Source organism: Zalophus californianus, chromosome 4 (genome assembly GCF_009762305.2).
Source record: "Zalophus californianus isolate mZalCal1 chromosome 4, mZalCal1.pri.v2, whole genome shotgun sequence".
NCBI classification, from domain to species: Eukaryota; Metazoa; Chordata; class Mammalia; order Carnivora; family Otariidae; genus Zalophus; species Zalophus californianus.
The window spans coordinates 97,622,035-97,648,484 of NC_045598.1; the positions used below are offsets into that span (position 1 = coordinate 97,622,035).

Sequence of the window (26,450 nt, forward strand, 5' to 3'; positions counted from 1 at the left end):
TGGAGTGGTGGGGGGTGGGAGGGATGGGGTGGCTGGGTGATAGACATTGGACAGGGTATGTGCTATGGTGAGCGCTGTGAATTGTACAAGACTGATGAATCATGGATCTGTACTTCTGAAACAAATAATGCAATATATGTTAAGAAAAAAAAAGAAGAAGATAGTAGGAGGGGAAGAATGAAGGGGAGTAAGTCGGAGGGGGAGACGAACCATGAGAGACGATGGACTCTGAAAAACAAACTGAGGGTTCTAGAGGGGAGGGGGGTGGGGGGATGGGTTAGCCTGGTGATGGGTATTAAAGAGGGCACATTCTGCGTGGAGCACTGGGTGTTATGCACAAACGATGAATCAAGGAACACTACATCAAAAACCAATGATGTAATGTATGGTGATTAACATAACAATAAAAAATTATTTAAAAAATTATCATAAGAATACTTCATTTGTCAATGAAAACGAAAATAATAGCCATTAGGACTGAAACAATGCTCATGCCCTTGAAGGACAATTTAGAGATCAGATTTCCTAAATTCTGTTCAGTGGTAAGAAAAGACCGCTCATCAATCAAAAGAAAAGCAATTACCGTTGCCTTGTCATTTGCCACCATCCACATGTGCAAGCAAAGTCTCTTGTTGACTGTGACCATCAAAAGAGATCATTTAAACCCTTCACCGGGAGTTACGTGTCGTTGTTTTAAAAGCTATAGTTTTAGAAGCAAGTACAACATTCTCAATCAAAAAATCTAAAAATATTTTATTTGGAAGATTTATACAATGCAATATTGATAACTTTTCTATTATCTTGTTTTATTATGATGATGATTATTATTAGTAGTAGTATATAAAGAAAGCAAAAAAATGTTTTGTTTTGTTTTTCCACTAAGTCCACATCCCCTCCAGTTTACCCCATGGGCTGGACAAGCATCACCACATTTTGTGTGTGCCACAAACTGTGTGTGCCACGAGCTGAAAAAGTGTGTAAAGTCTTGGAAGTACAAAACAGTCATTAAGTGTGTAAGCTATAAAGTCAGATTGCTAGGATTTAAATCTTGACTCTAGGATTTATTTACTAGCCATGTGATAGTGAGTTAATTTAACTTTTTTGTTCTTTTCATTTCCTCCTCATCAGAACGCTGATAATACGGTAACTGCCTTACAAGCTAGTAGTGAGAAAGAAGGTAAGGCATCAATATGGAGTTCCTGGCATAGACCCTGGCATATGACATGTGTTGATTAAATAGAGCTGTTTTTGTCATTGGCTTAGTAGGGAGGAGAGGAACCAGAAGATGTGCTCTTAATCCCAATCTTTGCCTTGCTTCCCTTCTTGTCTGCTATCCTGAGCTTAATGGAGGGGACCAAAACAGAGGATGAAACAAATTGGGGACAGAAAAGGATAAGTGGAAATAGAAGGAAGTTAAGGAGAAAGAAGAATGGGGCAGGTGGGGCACCCTGAGTAGTCAGCATCTATAAGAAATATAAAAATTGAACCCAAAGGAGGGCTGGGCAAACTTCTCTGGCTAGCCACCTTCCCCCAGCACACTGCTAAGGAAGGTGAGTAGAGGCTTTTATATAGCACAGGAGAAGACACCTAAGTTTGGTCACAGGAGAGAAAAAAAAATAGGTGGCTTGCTGGTGAGAAGACCAAGGGTGGCAGTTGGCACATAGGTAAAGAAACAGCTTTGCAAATAATTTTCAAAATATTTTCAAAATATTTTGTGGAGTTTCCAGAAACATAAGCAGCCCTCCTTTGCACATCCCCCATGTACTCACGCTACCAGATCCTCTTTTGTGGTTATGCCACAGCTGAGGCTCCAGAAAAAGACTTACCTCATTGGGCCATGCTGCCAAAGTTATTTAAAAAGACATCTTCAAGGAGTTAGCCTGCTTAGTCCCTCCTCATCCTGACTCCCACTCTCCACCCTCTCACCCCAATATGGATTGTGGTGATGCTTTCTCATGCCCACCCAAAACCTGGCCACAAAGCGTTCAAAGGGATTACACCCAAGGGTGAGGCTGTGCTATTGTGGGCAGCCTTGGTTGTTGGCTGTGGGGTTGGCCAGCAATTTTCCACATTGTGTGGCAGCTGCTGAGCCCTGCCCATCCACATTTTCTTCTAATCCTGTCCAACTGACTGAAAAGCTCTCCAATTGGTGACCACAGGAGCTGCCAACATCAGGGAGAGAGCCTACTCTTTACCTTTTCTAGGGGAGAGTCCCACTGGTAGGTGGGCAAATGGAAAAGGGGAAGGAAGACTTTTCTCTCTTCTGTAAAACACGACCCCCACAAGACCAGAGAACATGGCCCAACCTTTATGCTCTTCCAGTATCCGTGCCTGCTTTGCATACTTTTGGCAGATGTGTCCCATTACACAAGGTGCAAGGACAATTCTTCCTCTATTCCACCCAGCACCGGATATGCTGATGGTCCCTCGTCTTTATGGGCAACATTCTAACATATCTGGTTGGGAATCTAGCCTTTAGACTCACAAGTGGGGCTGACAGACAACTTACACTCTGAGTCCTCACTCTTGAAAAAGCCAATGAGTTTGATCTGGTCCTCAATGCGTTCGAAGGCTTGGACTTCCAGTTTGCTATTGATGATCTCCACGGGATCTTCAATTAGCTGGAATGCCACACACACGCACATGAAATATGTTCCAATAAGAGAACTGTTCCCTCCACTGCGGGGACATCAGGCACACATGTAGGACACTTTGGCAGGAAGCTGTGGACCCCATCCTCCCCCAGAGTGCACAGCAGCAGTGCCTTCTGAGGAGCTGGCTTAACTCAAAGGGTAGGCCGAGACTAGGCAATTCTATTTCTCTTGTCCGTTACTGGTTTAGAAATGGCATGTGACCCAATTCTGGCCAATGACTCTTCAGGGTAGATTTGCTGAAAGCTTTGGGGAAATTCTCCTTTCCTTTTAAGAGAACAATGGAAGCCAGATCCTCTCCCCCACCCCTCACCCCCGATTGCATATGAATGAGGAGATGTGACATATCAGCTCCAATCACTGGTTATCTTAAAACCAATGTGAAGAGTCAGCTTGAGGAAAAAGCCAACACACTGAAAAGAGCACCATCTGTGATTTATCAGTCAGTCTAAAATCTGCCCTCCCTCTGCTCTTCCATTTGTGCTTTTTGTGTCAGGTAGTTGAGCATGGTTTCTGTTATGTGCATCTAAAAGCCTTCACTTAGCTGATAGAGATGGGCCCAGAATTTTCTGTGGCCTCCCTCACTTTTTTTAGGGCTTGCAGGATGGGTTCATGAGAGAGCCGAGCAGAGTCTACGGGTGCTTTTTTGCAGGAGGTGGCCTTCAACTCACTTCTGACTCACTCTTTCTGGGTTTTTGAGGCTGTGAGGAAAAGGCACCAGGCCCCTCTGTGCTAGCTGGTACTCCCTCTGGTCATTAATAAAATAGTTTCTAAGGTAACTTAAGGACCAGCTTCCCAGTAGAAGAAAATAGCACTGTGGAGTAGGCACTCCTTAGTTTTTTTGTGAAGCCCGAGAAATCTGTCTTAGACCAGGACAGATTATCCAGCTTCTCTGTTCTTACTTTGGGATTTCACTTCCCCCTATATCTGAACCCAAACAGCTCCACGCAGGGCCACTGTGCATAAATGCTTACATCCAGGAGAAATTCCACCAGGACGTCAGCTGCAAACTCGCCATCAAACTCAATTGTGCGATCACCCTTAAGAATATACAGACTTCCTTCTTCGTCAAAACCTGGAAGAAACAAAAAGTCCCCAAGAAAAGATCATCCTGATGCAAGAAGAGCCATCCTGTGGGCTGAGGTCTGGATCAGGATCCCTGGATGACAGTGGGGTCAGGATCAGTGGGGCTAGCATTCAACTTAGGATCTTGAAACCACTCCTGTAAAGGGCTCCCAAAGTACACATTTAAATTGAAATCCTCAAGAACCAACAACTCCACCTGGACTTCAATCTGAAAGAAAAATCTATTCTCTACCCTACCATTGCTTTAATTTTCCAAAAATACTGCCAGCCCTATTCTCCCTGCCAAAACTTTCAATGCCCCCCTGCCCACTTGACTCCTTAGCCAGGCATTCCAATCCTTCCACAACCTAACACCAGTCCCACCCTTCACATTCTCCCCTGGGTAGACTTGCTATCTTAATTCCCTGTGCAACTTCCTTGCTTCTTGCCCCAGGGCTGATGTGAAAGGGTGTGTAAAGGAAAAGTCACAGATGTTCTCCTAGTTCCCCAAATTTGTAGTCACTTCTACCCCCATTCCCTCATCCTGGTCAGTTCCTTTGAGTCTCAGCTTAGGACTCATTTTTCCCAAGAAGGCCACCCTCTTGCCACTACTGCTCTTCTCTTGGCTCCATTTACAGTACTCACTGGAACAGTAAGCTCTCCAAAGGCAGAACCACTCTCCCCTTGGCACCCCAGGATCTTGCCCAGAGCCTGAAACGTTAGGCACCCCATAAATGTCCATGGCTAGGATGAACAGCTTACTTTTCTATCGCAGCTGAATTCTGCATATCTTCTTTTCCCAGTTAGCTGATAATGCCACAAGAGAAGGTTCTGCATTTTTCTACCCTCCATTGCTCCTGGCGTAATACTGTGTGCTTTAACAAATGTTTGCTGGAAAACTGTGTTTCCCCCCAGGAATGCTAAATAACTGAGGCTGGCATTTAGTCCAACTGCATGGCATCCTTAATTCCTTAGACTAATTGTTTCCAAGCTCTCTATTAGCTAGAGAATGCTTTCTCCAAATGAACTCTCCTGCAAAACCTCTAGGGAAAAGGCTGGCCCACTGCCTGCTGTGAAGGGCGCATGTGAAGAGCCCAGGCACACCCTGGAGCACCATTTGTAAACCCAAAGGACTGATGTACCAGGTATCCTTGAGGCCAGCAGTGACCGATCATGAAGGGTACCTTGGGAACATCAGCCGATGTCCCAATGTTGGATTTTGCTCTAAATGAGATCAGTTAGGAGGCTTTTGTAGTAGTTCAGGCATAGCCTGATGGAGATGAAACTCAGGCAAATGGAAGAGAGGATGAAGATGAAGGCGTAAGCCCACAAAATACAACTGTCCTGTAAACTCCGAGAACCAAATAGTTCAAAAGAACCTGCCCCAATTCCTCCAGGCTGAGCTTTTGGGAAAATGTTCATGTAGATTTTTCAAGCTCCATCCACTAGGAGAATATCCACTGGTCCATTCTTATGATAGCTCGCCCAGCTTGTCCCCCCACTAAATTTTTAGATCACTGGAATACTAGTGTTTTCTTCTAACTAAATTTACTGGAAATTCTCCCAAATTCAGCTTCCCATGAAAACAATAGGAAAGAAAACTAGGGAACCAATAGGTTCTGGAGGAAGAGAAACAAGGCACTGAATTGCTTTTGACTAGGGAAAGAATTTAACATACTTTGTTCTCCTACTCAAAGGGAAAACATATTCCCTAATTTGTCTCCAGGGAAAAGATACCACAGACATTCTTAATAATTCATTATCATTTTACAGTCATGACTTCTTTGTGTCTAACCTAGATACAGTCTCAAAAAATTTAAATCTTAAAAAAATAAAGGTAGTCTTCTTGAATATAAAATAGAGGACAATTGTTTGTAATGCCCTAAGATAATGAACTTGCATGTACCTGACGCCACTACTAATCTTTTTTTCCCCCTGTGTTTACTACTCCAAATCCAATTAACCTTTCTTTAAAGGTCCTGTTTTATAACCTCCTGCTATTTTTAAATAGCCATTCATCACTGGTCATGCAGAAAAGGCAAAACGGCCAGTACCTGTGTGTGGGTGTTTGGAAAGCAGAGGAGCTCCCCATATTCTCTCTCCCTGGGATTTGGGGGGGTGAGAGTCTTAAAGTGCACTTGCACTTAAGCATGACATAATGGACACAAGAGATCACAACATGCACTGTGCGGTCACTTCACCGTGCCTCATCTAAATCCTACCCCTCGCCCTCAATGATAATGCCCAGCTGGGGTTTAGCTTTACATTTAGAAACCACTGGGACCTCAGAGTCACTACTATTCATGCTATCTTGTGTTGTCTGCTTCAGCCAAGAGGTAAGGAAATAATAGGTGATGGGAGAAGAAATTTTTCTCTCCCCCAGAGAGATCACCATGGCAGTGAGATAAAGAGGCTAGGCTTTTAAACCGCTCTAGGAGCCAAAAAGAAAGGTTTGACTCTGGCGTCAGTTTCTACAATGACACAAAGCTACATTAGATCTTTCATGTGAAATCATTCAATTCAGGCCAATACTGCTTTCATGAAACTCTTCCCCATCCCAAAACTAAGGTGTGCAGAATCATTTTGTATTTATTTAAAAATAGTCCAGTTATCATGCATGAAGAAATGAAACTGGACTTTGTTTTTTTTTTTTGAAAGACACATTTGTTTTTCCAGGTATACCTCAAAAATTCCTACTTACCCAGTTTCTTGGCAAGCTTGGCTTCTTTCTTGGCATCCACCATCACAAAGCCTATAGCTTTATGTTCCAGGACCTGGGCCACAAGCTGAAGGGAAAGACAAACCAGAGGGTGAGCAGACCAAAGACAGAAAGATGGTAGGAAAATCATGGGATAATATTATGGTGTGACAACAAAAGGATTTTCCTCCATGTGTCCTGCTAATCTGACCAATTCAAGCAGCAACGAAGGGATTCCATGCTATCCCCCAGGAGGATAGTTTAGCAGAAGGCTGAGAACCAAAGAGAGAAAATGTGGGGATCAGATCTAAGATACAGGATTTGGAAGAATAAATCCACTGTACTCTGCTTTCAGGGTAGATAAACTTGGAATTGGGGGAGAGAAGAATCAAAAAGGAAGTAAAGAGTACTTGAATGACCATGGATACATGACAAGGGGCCCAGAGCCCTTTGCTAGCCACCAACTGCACCTGGAGTCAGGTGGGGACACAAGAGTTCCCAACGCGCCCTGTGTGGTCACTTAACCGTGCCCCATCTAAATCCTCCCTCTCACCCTTGAAAAAGTTGAGGAATGCCAGGAAAGCTGAGGAAACTGAAAACAAAGAAGACTGGTGTCCCTAATACCCAAGCACTGTTCTTGATCTGTCCCAGCCCCTGGGCTTGTGGAGTAGGAATGTGCACTGGGTGTGTCAGTGCAGATAGACCCAAGATGGCTTCTGAAGTGTTCCCATAGCCCACGGAGAGGAAGAACTAGTGGTACATTGGAACGGAACCCTCAGCCACAATGGGGAAGAGGGTGCAGCAGTGTCCTAGGTGGGACTGATGGCTGGAAGCTACTCTGGGTGGACACCAGCATGGATGATGACATCAAACGCAGGACTGGCATCATGTTAACCTCCCTGAAACTCAGATCTAAGGAAGCAGGGAGGCCTAACTGACTGAGGTCTAGGTCTCGCCATTTGGTGAATGGGTGCTTAAATAGAAACAGTGGATAAGCTACCAGAGAGATCATGAAATATTAATAGCACTTTTCTTTAAACTTTTTTAAAAAGGTAATTGTAGATCACCGTGCAATTCTAAGAAGTAATACAGAGATCCCTTGTACATTTTACCCATTTTCCCCCAAAGCAACATCTTGCAAAACTGTAATACAATATCACAAACTAGACATTGGCATTGATACGGTCAAGATACAGAATATATCCATAACCACAAGGACCCCTCATGTTAACCCTTTATAGTCATATCTGCTTGTTCCCACCCTCATTCCCTTCTTAAAAAGATTTCTGCAAACTTTTCACTTCAAGAATGTTACGTAAGTTGCATCCTGTAGTATGTAACATTTTGGGATTAGCTTCTTTAACCATCATATTTCTTTGGAGATTCATTGAGATTTTTGTGTATATCAAAAGGTCATTTATTTTTTAAATTGCTGAGTAGTATTTCCATGGTAAGGAGGTACTATGGTTTGGTCAATTATTCATCCATTTAAGGACATCTGGGTTGTTTAAAGTTTTTGGCTATCATGAACAAAGCTGCTACAAACATTAGTGTACAGGTTTTTTGTGAAGATTGGTTTTAATTACTCTTGGAAACATGATCAGGGGTGTGACTGCTGAGTATAGTAATTGCAGGTTTAATGTTTAAAGAAACTGCCAAACTGTCTTCCTGAGTAGCTGTGCCACGTTACATTCCCACCAGCAATGTAGTGATGAGTGATTCAGTTCTTCCACATCCTTGCCAGCATTTGGAGTTATCACTATTTTTAATTTTAGCCATTTTAACAGATGTGTAGTGATATTTCATTTTGGTTTTAATTTGCATTTCCCTAATGTCTAATGAAGCTGAAACATTTTTTCATGTACTTATTTGACATCTGTATCTTCTTTTCCATGAAATTCTTGTTCAGGTCTTTGCCTCTTTACTAAATGAGTTGCTTTTTTTTTTTTTTTAACATATAATATATTATTTGTTTCAGGGGTACAGGTCTGTGATTCATCAGTCTTACACAATTCACAGTGCTCACCATAGCACATAGCCTCCCCAATGTCCATCACCCAGCCACCCCATCCCTCCCACCCTTCTCCCCTCCAGCAACCCTCAGTTTGTTTCCTGAGATTAAGAGTCTCTTATGGTTTGTCTTCCACTCCGTTTCCATCTTGTTTCATTTTTCCCTCCCTTCCCCTATGATCCTCTGTCTTGTTTCTCAAATTTTTCATATCAGTGAGATCATATGATACTTATCTTTCTCTAGTTGACTTATTTCGCTTAGCATAATACCCTCTAGTTCCATTCACATTGTTGCAAATTCCAAGATTTCAATTTTTTGATGGCTGCGTAATATTCCACTGTAGATATATACCACATCTTCTTTATCCACCCATCTGTTGATGGACATCTAGGCTCTTTCCATAGTTTGCCTATTGTGGACATTGCTGCTCTAAACATTGGGGTGAATGTGCCCCTTCAGATCACTACATTTGTATCTTTGGGGCAAATACCCAGTAGAGCAATTGCTGGGGCGTGGGGTAGCTCTATTTCCAATTTCTTGAGGAACCTCCATACTGTTTCCCAGAGTGGCTGCACCAGCTTGGATTCCCACCAACAATGTAGGAGGGTTCCCCTTTCTCCACATCCTCTCCAACATTTGTCGTTTCCTGACGTTAATTTTAGCCGTTCTGACTGGTGTGAGGTGGTATCTCATTGAGGTTTTGATTTGTATTTCCCTGATGCCGAGTGATGTTGAGCACTTTTTCATGTGTAAATGGGTTGCTTTTTGGTTGTTGAGTTTTGAGAGCTTTTTAACATTAGTCCTTTGTCAGAGATGTGGTTCATGAATATTTCTCTCACTCTGTAGCTTATCTTTTTATTTTCTTAATAGGGCCTTTCACAGAAGAAAAGTTTTTAATTTTGATCAAGTCCAATTTATCAGCTTCTCCATTTATGGATTGTGCCTTTGGTGTTAAGTCTAAGAACACTTTGTTTAGCCCTGTATCTTGAAATTTTCTCCTAATTCATTTTCTAAAAATTTTTTGTGAAAGATTTATTTATTTATTTTAGAGAGAAAGTGCATGCAAGCGTGCACGAGCAAGCAGGGGGAGGGGCAGAGGGAGAGAGAGAATCCTGAAGCAGACTCTCCACTAAGCGGGGAGCCCGATGCAGGGCTCGGTCCCAGGACCCTGAGATCATGACCTGAGCTGAAATCAAGAATCAGATGCTTAACCAACTGAGCCACCCAGATGCCCTCTTTTTTTAAAATTTGTATAGTTTTAATTTTAATTTTACTTTTAAGTTTATGATTCATTTTGAGCTATATTTTGGTAAGGTGTGAGATTTATGTTGTTCTTTTTTTTTTTTTTGTCCAGCACCATTGTTAAAAAGTCTATCTCTCCTCCATTGAATTGCTTTTGCACCTTTGTCAAAGATCAGTTGACATAATTATGTGGATCTATTGCTGCTTTCTCTCTTCTGTCTGCCAATATCACATGGTCTTGATTACAGTCACTATATAATAGACCTTGAAGGTGAGTAGACTGCCTTTTCCCACACAATTCTTTTTTTTTTTTTAAGATTTTATTTTTATGTAATCTCTACACCCAACGTGGGTCTTGAACTCACAATCCTGGGATCAAGAGTTGCATGTTTCCCTGACTGAGCCAGCCAGGCACCTCCCACATGATCTTCTTTTTCAAAATAGCTTTAGCAAGTTTAGTTCCTTTGCATTTCCATATAAACTTCAGAATAATCTTGCATATAATTACAAAAAATATTTCTAGGATTTTCACAGGAATTGCATTGAATCTTTAAATCTGTATGTTAACTTAGGGAGAATTGACATATTTAATTTGGTGTCTTCCAACTCATGAACATTTAGTTAGATCTTCTTTGACTTCTCTCAACAGCATTATGTAGTTGTTAGCATACAAGTCTTGTGCATGTTTTGTTGGGTTTCTACTTAAGTATTTAAATGTTTTGAGTGATTTTAATAGTATTGTATTTTAAATTTTGGTGTCCGTGTGTTTATTGCCAGTAAATAGATATATAATTGGTTTGTGCGTGTTTATTTTGTATCTTGCAACCCTGCTCAACTATTATTAATTCTAAGAGGTTTCTGTTTTGTTTTTGTGGATTCCTTTGGATTTTCTATGTAGACAATTCTGTCATTTACAAATATGAACAATCTGTACGCCTTTTATTTTTTTGTGTTTCCTTATTGCACTGACAAGAACTTCCAGCATTATATTGAATAAAGGTAGTAAAAGTGGACCTCTATGCCTTGTTCTCAATCAGGAATTTGTCTACCTTTCCTTTCAGTTCTATCAGTTTTTGTTGCACATATTTTGCCGTTCTGTTCTTTGGTGCATATACCTTTAAGATTTCTTGTTTTCTTGGTGGAGTGAGCCTGGATTGAGCCTGGATCTATTTGGCTCTACAGTCTGTGCTATAAATCCCTCTGCTTCCTCTTCTGTGGTTGCTTCTCTCGTTTTCTCTTCATTCCTATGTTCCCCTCCATTGTTCCCAGCATCTCTGGCTTCTGCCTTGGATTTCCTTTCTTGTTATAACTTCTTTGAGGACTTTCTTTGCCGATTCGTTCTTCCCTCCTTAACCTTCTCACATGCTCCCCATTCCCTTTCTTGCTCTCTGCTCCTACCCACTTCTGTTCCTTTAAGGCTAAGCATATTGGTCACAGCACAGAAGCTGCTCTGTGGAGTGCCCCTGGTGACTGGGGGTGGCGGGGAAGGCAACAAATGGCACCACCTGCCCTTAGGGCAGTTTTCTCTCCTTTCCTTGGATTTTGGCCGAGACTAGGGAAGGCTTAAGATGAAAAACATCATCATCAGTGTTTATGTGATGACTCATCTGAGCTTTCCGGCAACGCTTAAACAGGCCAATCTTTCTGCAAAGTCACTTGGCTTTTGTCTATTGCCTTCAATTCATTAGACAAGGTCATTTTTGAAATGTAGACATATAAGCCACTCTGCCCTACTTAGTGCTATCAAAATGTTGATTTAAATGTTCCCTTGTCTATCATTCAAAATTAATGATGGTGAGACCTAATGGCTTTGTGATATTAGTAAGTTTCCCTACTCCTGGAGCATGAGCCTCTAGCAGTGATTCCTAAACTTCAACATGCATTTAAATCACAGGCTAAAATGGGGCTTCCTGGGCCTCAGCAGCAGAAAGTAGAGAACAGAGCTGGGGTAGGGTTCAGAGATGTAAGTTTTTAAAAGCTGCACCACCACACCCCATGATTCTGACACAGCAGATCTCAGGCCACATACCACACTTTGGAAAGCACAGCTATAAATGATGGTCAGTTCATCCAAAAGTGATATGGTATCATGTTTTTCAACTGTGACCCTCAGGCCCATGCTTGGCTCTGTTGACCCCTCTACCTTAGGCACAGGAGAGAAATACTAATAAGAGTAAGAATATAAGCGATGAACTCTGAGAATTAAACAGAATTTTACCCCTGACCTCTCCTAGGCCTATACCACCATATTTTGTTGGCCTTTAGGTAGATGCAAAGGCGTGCCTCCTCTAGGCATGGAAAGCATAGCCTCTAGTTACCTTATCCATATTTATATGTGACTTTTGAACCCATATGAGTGAGAGGTGCTATCTCAGACAAGCTCAGTCCTGTTTCTTGGGTTGCCTGTTTAACTAAGCCTAGCCAGTCACTGTCCTCAAAACAGACGGATGGACAGAGCTCGCAGTCACAAATGGGCCAGAAACCCATGCTAGCTGAGACCTGCTCACCTCCTCCTTGGCACCCATAGGCACAGTCCCTGCAGTGTCCCGTCACGCTCGCCTTCCACCCTGATTAGGCCAAAGCCTGCCCACTTGAGCTCTGTCATCACTCTTGTCTGCCCTAGCAAGCACCCTTCATGGGCTGCGCCAAGGGTGGCCAGTGCTGGCAGCAACCCAAGAGAGAGCAGTGAGACTGGGTTGGGGGAGAATGTCTGGGGTGAAAGCCTGGGCCCTCCTGGGCTGAGTCCTGACATGACCCAGGCCCCCCCCCAGGACCAAGAATCCCCGCTGAGCTGATGGGGCCAGCTGGACATTTTCTGCCTCTCACACTTGGCTCCATCTTGTCTCCACCTTTGCTTTGGTCCTAAATCTCCAGTTCATATGTTGCTTTCTCCACCCTCCTGCAGCCCAGTCTCACTGCATGCTCTCAGTTGCTGCTAGCCTTGGCACTCCTGGCTGCAAAGCCAGCTCCAGGCTCATCTTTCACTCCAGCCTCCTTTCTGTGAATTCCAATAGCCCATGACAGGGACATGGCACTCTGACACTGATTTTGCAGTCATTAAAGTCATGTATAAACCTCTTCTGTACTGTCCATCTTTCTTCCCTAAGGAGAAGGACCCCATTTTGTGCCTCTGGTCTCTCATATAGCTCCTTAGAGACACTCAGCATACTTTGGATGAATGGGTGGACTGGCCCAAGCACTTCATAAGTTCAAGGGACTTATGAGCCAAAGTGGGAAGAGGCAATTGTCACTAACTACAGTGATTAAGAGTTACAAATATGAGGAAGAGAAAAACAAAGAGAGTCAATATGTCTCCTGAATTCTCAGAAAACTGGAATACTCTTTTCTGATCTGACTGCAATTTTCTCCTGTTGACTTACAATCTTTCCCCCATTGGTTTTGTTTGTTTGGTTGGTTGGTTACTTCTCAGATGGTCTTGTTTATCATCCATCCTAGAGAATGAGGTTGTCACTTATTGGTTGGTACATACAGCCCTGGGCACTGGTGCAGTGCTCATTCTTTCCAGAAACATTAGGATCTGCTTTGATTCTAGATGGTTCTTTTGAGTATAAACTAACTTTACAAAAAAGAAAAAGGTTATGCTAAGTAATATGCAAAAGTCAGTGTAAATAAGTAGATATTCATAGTATACCCTTTCTCTCTCTCTTTTTATTGCATTATATAGGTATTTATTGCAACATTGTTATCTCTGCAATGACATAATCAAAGTAGATCTCATCTTTAAATGAATAACTGAATCCCACCTTTAAATAGTTTGGCCCAGTGGTTAATAATACAATGCTTGGCATCAGAGACCTGGATTCCTGACTGGATCACAAGTGCTGGGACTCTGCTATAAAATATGGACAATAACAATATCTATTTCATGAAGCTGTTTTGAAGATTAAATGAGATAATGCACATAAAGTTGTTGACACAGTGTTGGCATACAATAAGTGCTTAATAAATGTTATATATTTTTTTCTTAAGATTATGACAGCTGGGTAAGTTTCCAGACTTTGTGCCAATTCGAAAGGACCAAAGCCTAATGTATTGGAATGGAAAGAAAACAAAAACTATTCATCGAGGACCTGCTATGATCGAGGTATATGCCCAATAGAAGTGTATAAGACAGTGTCAAGGACCCTGTGATTTCATTAAGGAGGAAGCTAATGAAAAATTAACTGGTAGGTACGAAGGGAATAAAGGTAGAAAACAAGGGTTATGGAGAATTAGAGAGAGAGAGAGAGAGAGAGAGAGCTCATGGGTGGGGAGGTCAAATCATGCAGAGCCTAGTGGGCTGTGATTAGCATGGATTTAACTTTCATGCACTCAGAATGAAATTTAAAATCCCCAACACGACCAACAGGGCCCTGTACCATTTGGCCTGCCTGCCTCTCTAACCTCATTTGGGGCCACTCTGCCTCTTCCTTAATACACTCTTCTTCAGTTCCTCAAACCATCAAGCTCTTTCCTGCCCCAGGAGGTCTTTGCATGGGATGTCCCTGTTCGGCCGTGTCCCCAAGCCCTAGGCTAGGCACCGGCTGCAGGTGCCTGCAGGGAATGCCTGGTTCTACCCACAGAAAGGCACTGAATGCACTCTGCTTCCACATACACCCTTCCTTCTTTCAGGAGACCCTTTTCTCCATATGTCACCAACTCTGACTATCCTTGAAGGCTACACGTAAATGTCAGTTCCTTAAAAGGCACTCCCTGACCCCCAGTCTGAATCAGGTGCCTTTTGTACTCTTGTCCAAGACACGCTGTGCTCTTCCTTTACACTTCTTTCCCAGTTCGTAAGCACACCTTGACTTACACAATCGTTTAGCTATACTCACACATTTGATAGCTGTAAGCTCTCTGTCCATGTCTGTTTTTCTCCCCATGCTCTCCCTTTAGAGTACCTGACCAGAATGGATCTCAAAAAATATTAGTTCCTTGCCCTTAGTATGATCTTATTTGAATTGTGGAATCTATAAACAAAACAAAACAAAACAAAAAACAAAACTGAACTCATAGATACAGAGAACAGATGAGTGGTTGCCAGAAGTGGTGGGGGGTGGGTGAAATGAATGAAGGGAGTCAAAAGGTACAAACTTCCAGCTCTAAGAAAAATAAGTCCTGGGGATGCAATATACAGTATAATGGGTGTAGTTAATAATACTGTATTGTATGTCTCACAGTTGCTAAGAGAATAGATCTTAAATGTTCTCATCACACACAAAAAAATTAGTAACTATGTACAGTGATGGATGTGTTAGCTAAACTTACTGTGATAGATCATTTCACAATATACATATGTATCAAATCATTATGTTGTACACCTAAAATTAATACAATGTTGTATGTCAGTAATATCTCAATAAAAGTTGTTTCACTGAGGGGCTCCTGGGTAGCTCAGTCAGTTAAGCCTCTGACTGTTTTTTTTTTTTTTTGAAGATTTTATTTATTTATTTAATTGACAGAGAGAGAGACAGCAAGAGAGGGAACACAAGCAGGGGGAGTGGGAGAGGGAGAAGCAGGCTTCCCACTGAGCAGGGAGCCTGATGTGGGGCTTGATCCCAGGACCGTGGGATCATGACCTGAACTGAAGGCAGTCGCTTAACCAACTGAGCCACCCAGGCACCCCATGCCTCTGACTGTTGATTTCAGCTCAAGTCATGATCTCAGGGCTGTGAGATGGAGCCCCGAGTTGGGCTCTATACTGGGTGCAGAGCCTCCTTAAGATTCTCTCTCTCTCCCTCTGCCCCCCGCACCGCCTTTCTCCCTCACTCTCTAAAATAAATAAATAAATAAATTTGTTTCATTGAATATTTTCATAAAATAAAAAAAAGAAGATTTTGGGCGCCTGGGTGGCTCAGTTGGTTAAGCAACTGCCTTCGGCTCAGGTCATGATCCTGGAGTCCCAGGATCGAGTCCTGCATCGGGCTCCCTGCTCAGTAGGGAGTCTGCTTCTCCCTCTGACCTTCCCCCCGTCTCATGCTCTCTCTCTCATTCTCTCTCAAATAAATAAATAAAATATTTTTTTTAAAAAAGAAGATTTTAAAGTCATCTGGTTACACTAACTGATGGAAATGGTATATTACTAAATTCACCTGTAAAATGAAAAAGTGATGAACACTGCCATATTTTTGTCCTGTCATTTAAATCCCAAATTCATAGGATGAACATCCAACACCTGACTTGCAAGAAAATCTACTTTTATAGACCCCGAACCCATCCTGAAAAGTAGAATTGTTACTCTCTTTTGTCTCTGTACACTTGAATGTATTACTATTTCATATTTATGTTGCACATGAAGTAGTCTGTAAATTGTAATTTTAAGGTACTATGTGCCTCTGGTAGGTACCATCTTTACAGCATGGTGTAAAAATTTTTAAATTAAGCAATTTCAATGGAAATTGAGATTTCTGGCTTTCCTTGAAACATTAGAAGAGCTGGAACCACATCACTACCTTGCAGTAACTAAACACACAATTAGTTTCTCAAGGAAATGAATGAATGCCAGAAGAGACTGCTTGGGAGAGGAGAGGCCCCTTAGACCTTGACCGAGGAGCAGCACATGGATGGGCAGAGGCTAGCAGTGAGGGCGTCTCGGGAAGACAAAATGGCAGAAGTGGAGGTTTGGAGATGCAGATATGCAGGATGGGTATAGAACAGGCTGGCTTACTTGAGCAGAGAGCTTATTTGAGGGTGCTGAATGGAGTGGTGTATTTAAGGCACACAAGAAAAAGAAGGTAAAGGATTTGAATATGAGGACAAGCGGTTCTGAGCTGGGAGTATCTGGGTAGGAGAACAATATGGCTAATTGGAGTTTGAGGAGGGTCCATCTGAGGGCGTAGACCAGACAGACAGGCAGGAGACTGGAAAGGAAAGGTGACCAGTTGAAGCTGATGCCATTGTCTGAATGGAAGACGACTGGTCTCAGACTGAGGTGGCGGCAAGGGGACAGATGTAACATGGGAGGTGACGTTACAAATGGAGAGTCGGTCAGACTGACGGCTCTTCCGTGGCTTTGGAGAGAGAAGGGAGGGAGACCTCACAAAAAGAGGAGGCCAGAGAACAAACTGAAGGACAAAACAGTGACATCAGGGGGGCATGCCAGAACCGGAGGCGAAGTTCTCAGCTTGGATTTAAATGCAATGTGTTCATGGCAATCAAAGTCCAGTCAAGTGCTGGAGGTGCCAACCTGGCGCTCAGGGGGAGAGGTCCCATACGGAGCAGTGGAGGTGAAAGGTAGGGGCATAAGGGCAGGTGGCATCTTCAGGGAGGCCAGTGTGTGAGAAAACCACAGGGTGGAAGACTGGCCATCTCAGAAGAAACAAGAGCAGAAAGAGGAGTGTGCCCTGGAGGCAGGGAGGAGTGGGGGGGCAGAAATCAGAGGAGGACTGGGAACATAGTGTGGTGACTCCAAAGGCATGGCAGGAGAGAAGCTCGAGAAGGAGCAGGTGGTTGGATCAAGTATTGACGGCAGTCACGGACAGTGGGACCACCACGAGGTCTCTCCTCTCAGGACTGGTAAGTCACTGGTGACCTTTTAGAGAAGAGCTGGGCCAAAAGCCAAACCACTGGGAGTTAAGCAGTTGAGTGGGTGGCAAGGACATGTTAGAGCAGGTGTGGATCACTGGTTCAAGAAGTCTGCCCATGAAAGGCAGGAGAGAGTCATCCAGCAGCACTAGGGGGCATGTTCCAAGAGCCACGTGACCACTCCCTGGGCCTTGGGACATCAGATGCAGACCATCAGGGGCCCCGTGTTTGTCCCTTCAAGTGCAGTCCCTTCATGGCACTCCTCAACTCCCGGAATGGACTGAAGAAAGCTACATTGGTACCACATCTCATGGTCAGAGGGAAGGTGGGGAAGGCAGGGGCGGTTCCGTTAAAGGGAACTGAGTGTTGCGGGAGGGGTACCTTCTGCAGGGTCAAGAATCTGCACAAAATCGAGGACTGGGGAGCCTGGGGATAAATGTCACAGATCTTTGCTCAAAGTAAATGTCCCTCAGGCCGGTCATTAAAAATACCCTGGCTACAATCCTGCTTTTTCCATGTAAGCCAAGAAACACACTGTTTTCACCCACTGTCCCTGATACCATCTGGCGACATGTCAAGTAATTCAACAACTGCGTGTCCTCCCTTGGAACTGGAGAGCTGACGTTTATCCCCGGTAATCTGTCACTTTCTGCCACCCTCAGATGAGGCCCAGGCTATGTATAGCTGGGCATTGGCACGTGATGGCCCCATGCAAGAGGCAGGCGAGGGAGTGGAACACCTATTTTATGAGATGGGAGTAAATACTGCGGCCTCTGGAGGCTGGAATGGGTGGCCTCCGACAGAGCTTTGGGGAAGAGGGAGATTGTTGATTGTTTCTGCTGGCGCTCTTAGGCTCTGTCTTTGGTCAATGCCAGGGAAGAGACCCAAGGACCAAAGCTGTGTGTTCTTTCCACCACGTTGAGAAGCAGCATAACAATAATAAAAATAGCACCCATTGGGTGTTTACTATATGCCAGATACTGCTCCAGTCCCTTACATGGATTATCTTACTGGATCTTCTCAAAACCCACAAAAACAGAAGTTTGTAGATGAGGAATTGGAGGCATAGAGAGGTCAACCAACTTGCCTAAGGCCACACAGCACTTCAGTAACATAGCTGGGTTCCAGCCTGACACTGTGGCTCCAGAGTCCAGGCTCTCGTCCATTACATTCCACTCTCTGCACCTGGGCTCAGAGAAGCCCCGGGCCAAATCCTGGCTCCACTACTGAGACTCTGAGCAGGTCCCAACTTCTCTGATCTCAATTTTCTAATCTAAAAATGAGATCTAGGGTGCTTGGGTGGCTCAGTCGTTAAGCATCTGCCTCCAGCTCGGGTCATGATCCCAGGGTCCTGGGATCGAGCCCCACATCAGGCTCCCTGCTCAGTGCGGAGTCTGCTTCTCCCTCTCCCTCTGCCTGCCACACCCCCTACTTGTGCGCTCTCGCACGTGCACTCTGTCAAATAATAAATACATACATACAGGGAGCCTGGGTGGCTCAGTTGGTTAAGCGACTGCTTTCGGCCCAGGTCGTGATCCTGGAGTCCTGGGATCGAGCCCCTCATCGGGCTCCCTGCTCGGCGGGGAGTCTGCTTCTCCCTCTGACCCTCTTCCCTCTCGTGCTCTCTATCTCTCATTCTCTTTCTCTCAAATAAATAAATAAAATCTTTAAAAAAAATAAAATAAATACATACATACATACATATATAAATAACCTTTAAAAATGAGATCTAATTCTTGCAGAAGTAGCATGGAAGCAAGTGCTTAGGGAATGTTTGTTCCTTCTAAATTCACTTGGGGCAACCCCGTGACACTAACCTGGTGGTTTCAGCATTACCTGGAGGGAAGCCTTGTAAAAACACAGATTCCTGGGCCCACCTCAGTTTTTGATTCAGCAGGTCTGCAGTGGGACCCAAGCATTTGCATTTATGACAAGAAATACATCCTTGGTGATGCTGGTCCCAGGCCCACACACTGAGACCCACTGCTTGACAACTGTCTTTAACACACAATCCCAATCTTTTATCATGTAGCATCTTGTGATGTCCAAACTGGCTGAATGAGAAAGGCCAGGTTTTTTTCCTTTTCATACTGAAAGCATTATTGCAATGGCATTTTTTTTTAATGGCTTTGGCTGACATGGGACCAGGCCATGCCCCTTACCATTTTTGTCAGCAGAGTTCTGTGCCCAAGAGGTGGTGAAAATGTCATCTGGCAGCCCCAAACCTGACTTCTCCTGGTAGCCGCCTCCTCAGCCTGTCTCAAGAGTCCCACAAAGTAGTCACTACGTTCCTGGAGCAAGGGAGAGATCGGCCCCTTTTTAACTAAACCTGCCATAGGTTGGTGCACCTTATAAAAAAAAAAAAAAGAAAGAAAAAGAAAAAGAAAGAAAGAAAGAGAAAGAAAGAAAGAAAGAAAGAAAGAAAGAAAGAAAGAAAGAAAGAAAGAAAAAGAAAGAAAGAAAAAAGGAAAGAAAGAAAGAAAGAAAGAAAGAAAGAAAGAAAGGAAAAAAAGGAAAGAAAGAAAGAAAGAAAGAAAGAAAGAAAGAAAGAAAGAAAGAAAGAAAGAAAGAAAGAAAGAAAGAAAAAAAGAAAGAAAGAAAGAAAGAAAGGAAAGAAAGAAAGAAAGAAAGAAAGAAAGAAAGAAAGAAAGAAAGAAAGAAAGAAAGAAAGAAAGAAAGAAAGAAAGAAAGAAAGAAAAAAGGAAAAAAAGGGGGCGCCTGGGTGGCTCAACTGGTTAAGTGTCTGCCTTTGGCTCAGGTCATGATCTCAGGGTCCTGGGATTGGGCCCTGCGTTTGGCTCCCTGCTTGGGGGAAACCTGCTTCTTCTTCTCCCTCTGCCCCCCTCCCCAACTCGTGCTCTCCCTCTCTCTCAAATAAATAAATAAAATCTTTAAAAAAAAATAAAAGGAAAAGAAAAGAAAAAGGCAGAGGGTGCTTCAGCTGATAGAGAGGCCTCTTAAATGTAAAACAATGACAAGACCAGGAGCTCTTGACTTGCTGCTCCCGCAGAGTGCCATGAAAAGTAGAAGGGACACCTGTCCCTGCTTGACTGAACTTTATGAAACGTGTGACCAGTATTTATTTTGATGGCATCCGCTAATGACAACAAACCACGGATATCCAGCGGGTGGGGCGAGCTGGAGCTTGTGACATGCTTTCGCGTACACAGAAATCTCAGTAACAGCCCTTTATTGGGCACGACACATGTGCCACTCACTTTACACATCACCTCTTTTCTCTCTGTAAGACTCTATCCTGAAGGTATTGTTACAAGGAAGCCTGGAGGAGCCAAGTGACCTGCTTGTGACCATACGCAACCACAAGGACTGCAACCAGGTGGGTCTCACTCCAGAGCGTGTGCTTCTTTGTCAGGCAATATTGAGCGTCGCATTCACTTTTTCCTGTAAATCTGGGGGATGCTTTGTTTCCTTCATAAATAAATGTCAGATCCATTTGGTGTCCTGAGCCAAACTGGCTGTGCGTGTCGGTGTGAAGTAGAGGCAGGTGAGTGTGTGAGGGAGTACCTGTTGGCTCGCCTGGTCTGCCTCCCTGCCCAGCACACAGCAGATGGTGAGGAGAGGCCTGCCTGGCATGGGGCGGCAGGCACTCCTGGAACAGGCTCTGTGGGCACTCAGAAGCGGCTTTGGCCTGCCCGGCCCAGCACACTGCAAGATGGCGCACTGGCCATCTTCCTGCATGGCCGGCCAAACAGAAACAGCTTATCTGGATAAAATCACATTCAGCTGATAGAAGAGGGAGCCTCCCAGGCTCTGTGGTACAGACTCGGTACTTTGGAGGGCTGGCTTTCTTGGTGGAAGAAGTCACTTTAGATGCTAAGGCTGAGCTGTTGATACGAAAATCCTTTAGACCAACCAGTGAAGCTCAAACTACAAGAGAGGGGGCTGCTGTTTTTAAAGAAAAACTGTGTGATTCTGAAACATTTTATTTCTGACTTTTTATCTTACTGCTTTACCTTATAATAGCCTTGTAGTGGTGACTTTCATGGTATCTCAGGTCTCCACTTAAAAAAATGTATAACATTGGTAGGAAGTCTACCTAATGGATATCATGGCCAGACACCCTGTTCGGAATCCAGTATTAGAGTGAGAGAAGAAAGTTCCAATGGTCTAAAAACTTCTGGATCAACAGTGTGTTTTCCATCTTGTAAAATCTCTATTAATTCTCTAGGTGGAAGGAGAATTAATCTCCTTCCATCAATTCAAGCCATGATCTTCTAATAGCACTTCTGTCTTTCCACCATCTGCCCCTGGGAAGTGCACAGTAAACTCTCATCAGATATTTGGGCGGCACTTGGGCTCTAAGGAGATCTGCAATTTCAGAGTGGGCATGGGTACACATTGTCTGAGAGGGCATTGGCTCTAGGGGAGGACTCTTTCTCAAAGCCAAACCAAAATAAGCCTGACCTCATCTGATTTTACAGAGGGCAGCAGGTGCAAGTTTGGAGGATGCCATTTTTGGGCAGTGAACAGTTGGAAGAAATACCTGAATCCTGTGTGTGTTGCTATTCTCTGCCCACAGCTCCCACATCATTCCATCTGTAGATTTACTTGACTCCAGCAAGTTCATTTTGCCTTCCTCTCTTGGGGCTTAGAAATGCAATCGTAGGGACATTTGCCAGTGCTAATAGGTCTGAAGGCAGGGTCAGCCTTACAGAGCCCAGAGGTTTCTGCTTGTGCTGGATATATCCTTGAGACTGAGTGTCCTGTGGTTTTAAAAAAAATCAGTTTTACCCATTTTTCAGTGGGATGAATCAAGGATGACAAAACATCCCTGAATCTGACAGAGTCAACCTAATTTTATGCCTTTCCACTCAATGCTTTTTTAAAATTAATTTAACTTTAAAAAGAGATCCGGGAGAAATATATTTTTGATATAGGCAATAGATTTATAATTACTTGCCTTTCCTTCTCTCTCTTTTCATCCATCCATCCATCCATCCATCCATCCAACCATCCATCCATCCAGGTTTTGCTGGATTTCTTTTAAATCCTAAGTAGGTGTGAAGCATTAGCCCATTTGCTCACACTGGTCATTTCGGTACAACATAGTCCTACTGTACAATTAAATGTTGCTCAAGTGTGGGTGAAAATCCAGAATACAAATTAAAGACACTTGTCCCTTTGTAAGTTGGCACTGCTTACAAACACAAAGCAATCCCTTTCAGCTGTTCCTTGGTGTCATGGAAGGAACATGTCATTTGGAACCAAATAGATATGAGTTCAAATCCTGATTCCTGCTCTGCCATTTTATAGCTTTTTGACCTCGGGCAATTTCTACTTAACTTTTGGGATCATTTCTTTGCATACATTGTGAAAAAATGCTGTAAGAATTAAGTAAAATAATATATATAAAGTGCCCATATTGGGTATCGTTTATGGTAAATTCATAATAAGTGCTATCTCCCTTCTCCTTCTTCTCTTCTGTTCATTTAACATTCACTCAACAAACACTGCTGAGTGCCCACCATGAGCCAGACACTAACGTAGGTGCTGGCATACAGCAATGAAGAGAACATTTTGCCTTTGCCTTTGTGGATTTTACATTCTGTAAGGGTGTCAAACAATGGGCAATGTGTCAGCTGAGTGCTAGGAGAAAAACAGAGTAAGGAAGAGAGGTTAAAAGGAGTGCTCGGAGAGTGGGCTATGGAGATCAGGGAAATAACTTCTTTCATAAAGTGTCATTTAAGCAAAGAACTAAAGGAAGTGAGTTCTTAGCATTAATAAAAGAACATCTCTTTAGCTATAGGGAGCCATGTCATCTGCATTTTGTTTTTTTTTTTAAGATTTTCTAAAAGATTTATTTATCTATTTGAGAGAGAAAGAGAATGAGCACATGAGCCAGGGGGAGGGGCAGAGGAAGAGGGAGGAGAGGGAGAGAGAGACTCTTCAAGCAGACTCCACGCTGAGCTCGGAGCCCAACCCAGGCTTGATCCCAGGACCTGGGATCATGACCTGAGACGAAACCAAGAGTGAGCTGCTTAACTGACTGAGCCACCTAGGCACCCCTCATCTGCATCTTGAAGGAAGCAGGTATGAATATGTGATGGATAAATGAAAGAATGAATATTTCTCTTTGGGTGGTCATAGGGTTGTTTCAAGCTATAGAACCCTTACTAGTTTGCTTTAAACAGCTTTCCCATAGTTTCCTGTCAAACACGTTATCCCATATTCTCCAGGGTCTTAGATTTGTCATTTCTTTGTGGAAAAGGGCAATGTGACACAGCAACCAAATAAATGGTTTTTTCCCTTCTGAAGGCGTATCCTGTACCCTGACAAAAGAAGTAGGGTAAGTCTTCCCATGGGCCCAAGCATCCCTTTTTAAGGAGGTCCAAGATGTTAGTCATTAGCTGTGAGAGGGGACAGTGGGAGAATACTAAGAGGCTTGTTTGGTCCTAGAGCAGACCTGAACCCCTACAGCCCCAGAACGAATTTATGCCCGCAGTTCAAACCAGGGGTATGCTAACAGCTCCAACACCATTTGAGAGAGTCAACGGACCAAAGATCAAGTAGTTGCAACACGATTCTGGTTATCTGGAAAATTTCTCCAGAGAAATTTTCTCAAGAGACCACAGCTGTGCTTTGCAAACTTTAACATGCCTATGAATCACTTGGAGGATCCCATTTAAATGTAACGAGCACCCAGGTGATGCCTTTGCCCGTGCTCTGGGGTCCGCATTCTGAGCATCAAGTCTCATGTGTCCACAAGCTTGACTGCACATGAGAATCACCCACGGAGCTTTTAAAAACTGTAGTACCTGGATTCATCCCTTACCCCATCACCAATGAAATCAGTATCTGGGGGGAGGAGACCCAGGTACCAGTATTTTTTTTTTAAGTTTTATTTGAGAGAGAGAGAGAGAGAGGAAGAGTGCACATGTGAGTGGGGGGTGGGGGGTAGGGCAGAGGAAGTGGGAGAAAGAGAATCGCAAGCAGAATCCCCTCTGAGCAGAGTCTGATGCAGAGCTCAATCTCACGACCCTGAGATCATGACCTGAGACAAAACCAAGAGTTGGAGGCTCAACCAACTGAGCCACGCAGGCGCACCCAGGAGCCAGTATTTTTTTAAAAACTCTTGGTGATTCCAGTATGTAGCCAAGGTTGAGAACTATTACAATTGGCCAAGAACATGGTCTAAATTTCAAGCAACAGGTAAAGAGAATTAGCATTTGATAAGCACTGGGTATATTTCAGGCACCCGTTTAGGCATTCTACATAGATTAATCTCCTAAATAGTAATCAGCATAACAAAATAATATCTGATTCGTGTACAGCTTCTTATAATTTTGTAAGAAATTTTTATTCACGTGCTTTCATTTAAGTCTTTTAACTCACTGATAGAAACTACATGACTGGTTTAATAGATGCGTGAAATGAGGTGCCTAGCCATGACTTGCTCTGGATCAAGAAGCAAGTGTAAGAGAATTTCAGGGACTCCGAGCTCCAGTTGTCTGCTTTTCCTGAGCATGGCTCCCTCATCTGAAGTTGGATATAAGAGGACGGCCATGCTCAGAAAATGCACGAGAGTCATGTCAATGACATTGGGCATACTGCAGGGTCTAAAGAGGTTGAATCACTCACTCCCAGCCAAAGAGATTTCACTGATATGCAAATTGATTAGGAGACTATGTTCTGAATAGAGAAGGGAGCTCAGTCTGTTAGGGACCTTGGTAGACTGGGAGCAGCAGTATCAAGAGACTTCCTTAAATAGCAACAGAACCCAGAGCCCTACATTGACCAGGATTCTGATTCTTGATTCTGCTACAGATGGTGAAACCAGCCACCCCACCCCCGACAGGGCCTAATAAATAATCTGTGCCAGAATCACCATCAATTATTGAAAAATAATCTGTTTACCAGCACTGGAAAATTGGTCATAACAAGCTGTCTTCCTACTGGTAAACAGGCCATTTCCAATCATTTTATGTGATGATGCTGTATTCAGTATCTAAGAGGGCCTAGGAGAAAGCAGGTTGTATGTGGATGGCAGCAGCTTTTATGTGGTGAGCGGAAGTGAGACCTCCTTAAGCAGGAAGAACAGAAGGTCTCCACAGGTGGATGCTGAGGAGCAGCCTCTGACCTCGCACCCTAGCTGAGGTCTGTTGAAAAGTACCAGGAGCACTGGGTCAACCTGCCATGCAACTACCAGGATGGTGTGGCTATTCCTGCAAGACCCCAGGCTGCCTGCCCATCTAAGGGACCTAGCTCATCCTAAACAACCGAAGCGGTGGTCACCGTTCACAATGAGGAAAGCACAGCTCGTTCATCATCTGTTCACTGACTCATTCATTCATGTATTCATGCTAACGTGACTCAGAGTCCGATAAGAACAACGGATATTTGATGAATTGATATTTCTGTTCAGGGATTCACATTACTTATTTTCATGTTCTAAAACATTCCATAACTTGCCTGAGAAGATCCCCCATGGTTTCTCCCAATCCAATAAATGCATATTGGTTACAGGCTGGCTTATTTAGTCGCTCCAACAAAACACACGTACACAGTTAATAGTACCAACTTTGAACATGAGATGTGATATAGAACGCCCAGAGATCCTACAACCGAGGTCCATGCATGTCTCCTTTCTCCTTTCCTTCTAGAGATGTTGAGGTAGCAAAACATTATTTCTATATGAGCATGAAGCTCACTAGGAAAAAGTTTTGGTCCTTTTTCCTTTCTTCTTAGTCAGGCTGGAATGCTGTTTTCCTGGAAGGGGAGTGGCATAGAGGAAAGGAAGTGGGCCTTGGACTTGGGGATAATATCTGTGTGAAGGCAGGCAGGGCAGGAAGAAGTAAACAGTTCCCATACCCGGGTTGGGTGTTTAGCATGCCATTTCCAGGGAGCTCAGGTATTCCTAATGTGGATGCCATATAGCTTATGCACAGCCCGCTCAGACTCCTTCTGCCATCCAAGTACATTTCTGCCACATTGTCACACCCCCAGATCGTTCATCCAGCTGTGTTTTTGACTCACAATCAGATTTTGGTCCTTGACCATATGAATTTGATTCCATTTGCTTTTTCCACTTCTTCTATCACCAAGTTTTCTTTGAATTCAGGTTGCCCCCGGGAAGCTTCCAATCCAGAGGGAGAACTTTAACATATGTCTCCGTGGAGAGAAAGAGTAAGTTAGAAGGAGCTGGAAGGAAACTGGAAGCACCCTTCAAAGATAGACTGCACTGTGACTGAGAATGTGGAAGGGTCTAGCTCATGAATGGCGTGGGCAAAGTGGCTAA

General features: G+C 43.6%; 1 protein-coding gene across 2 annotated transcripts in view; it reads right to left on the minus strand.

Moving 5' to 3' along the window:
* The window catches only part of CASQ2 (calsequestrin 2), a 68,705-nt gene that overhangs the window by 37,642 nt on the left and 4,613 nt on the right, over positions 1–26,450 (minus strand). The window contains exons 2-4 of one of the 2 annotated variants that reach the window (XM_027613271.2): positions 6,418–6,502; positions 3,626–3,726; positions 2,510–2,621 (exon numbers count right to left, since the gene is read on the minus strand). In XM_027613271.2, the coding sequence (XP_027469072.2) occupies positions 2,510–2,621; positions 3,626–3,726; positions 6,418–6,502 (298 nt within the window). The remainder of the gene's footprint in view (positions 1–2,509; positions 2,622–3,625; positions 3,727–6,417; positions 6,503–26,450) is intronic. The other variant, XM_035727381.1, reaches the window with a different exon arrangement.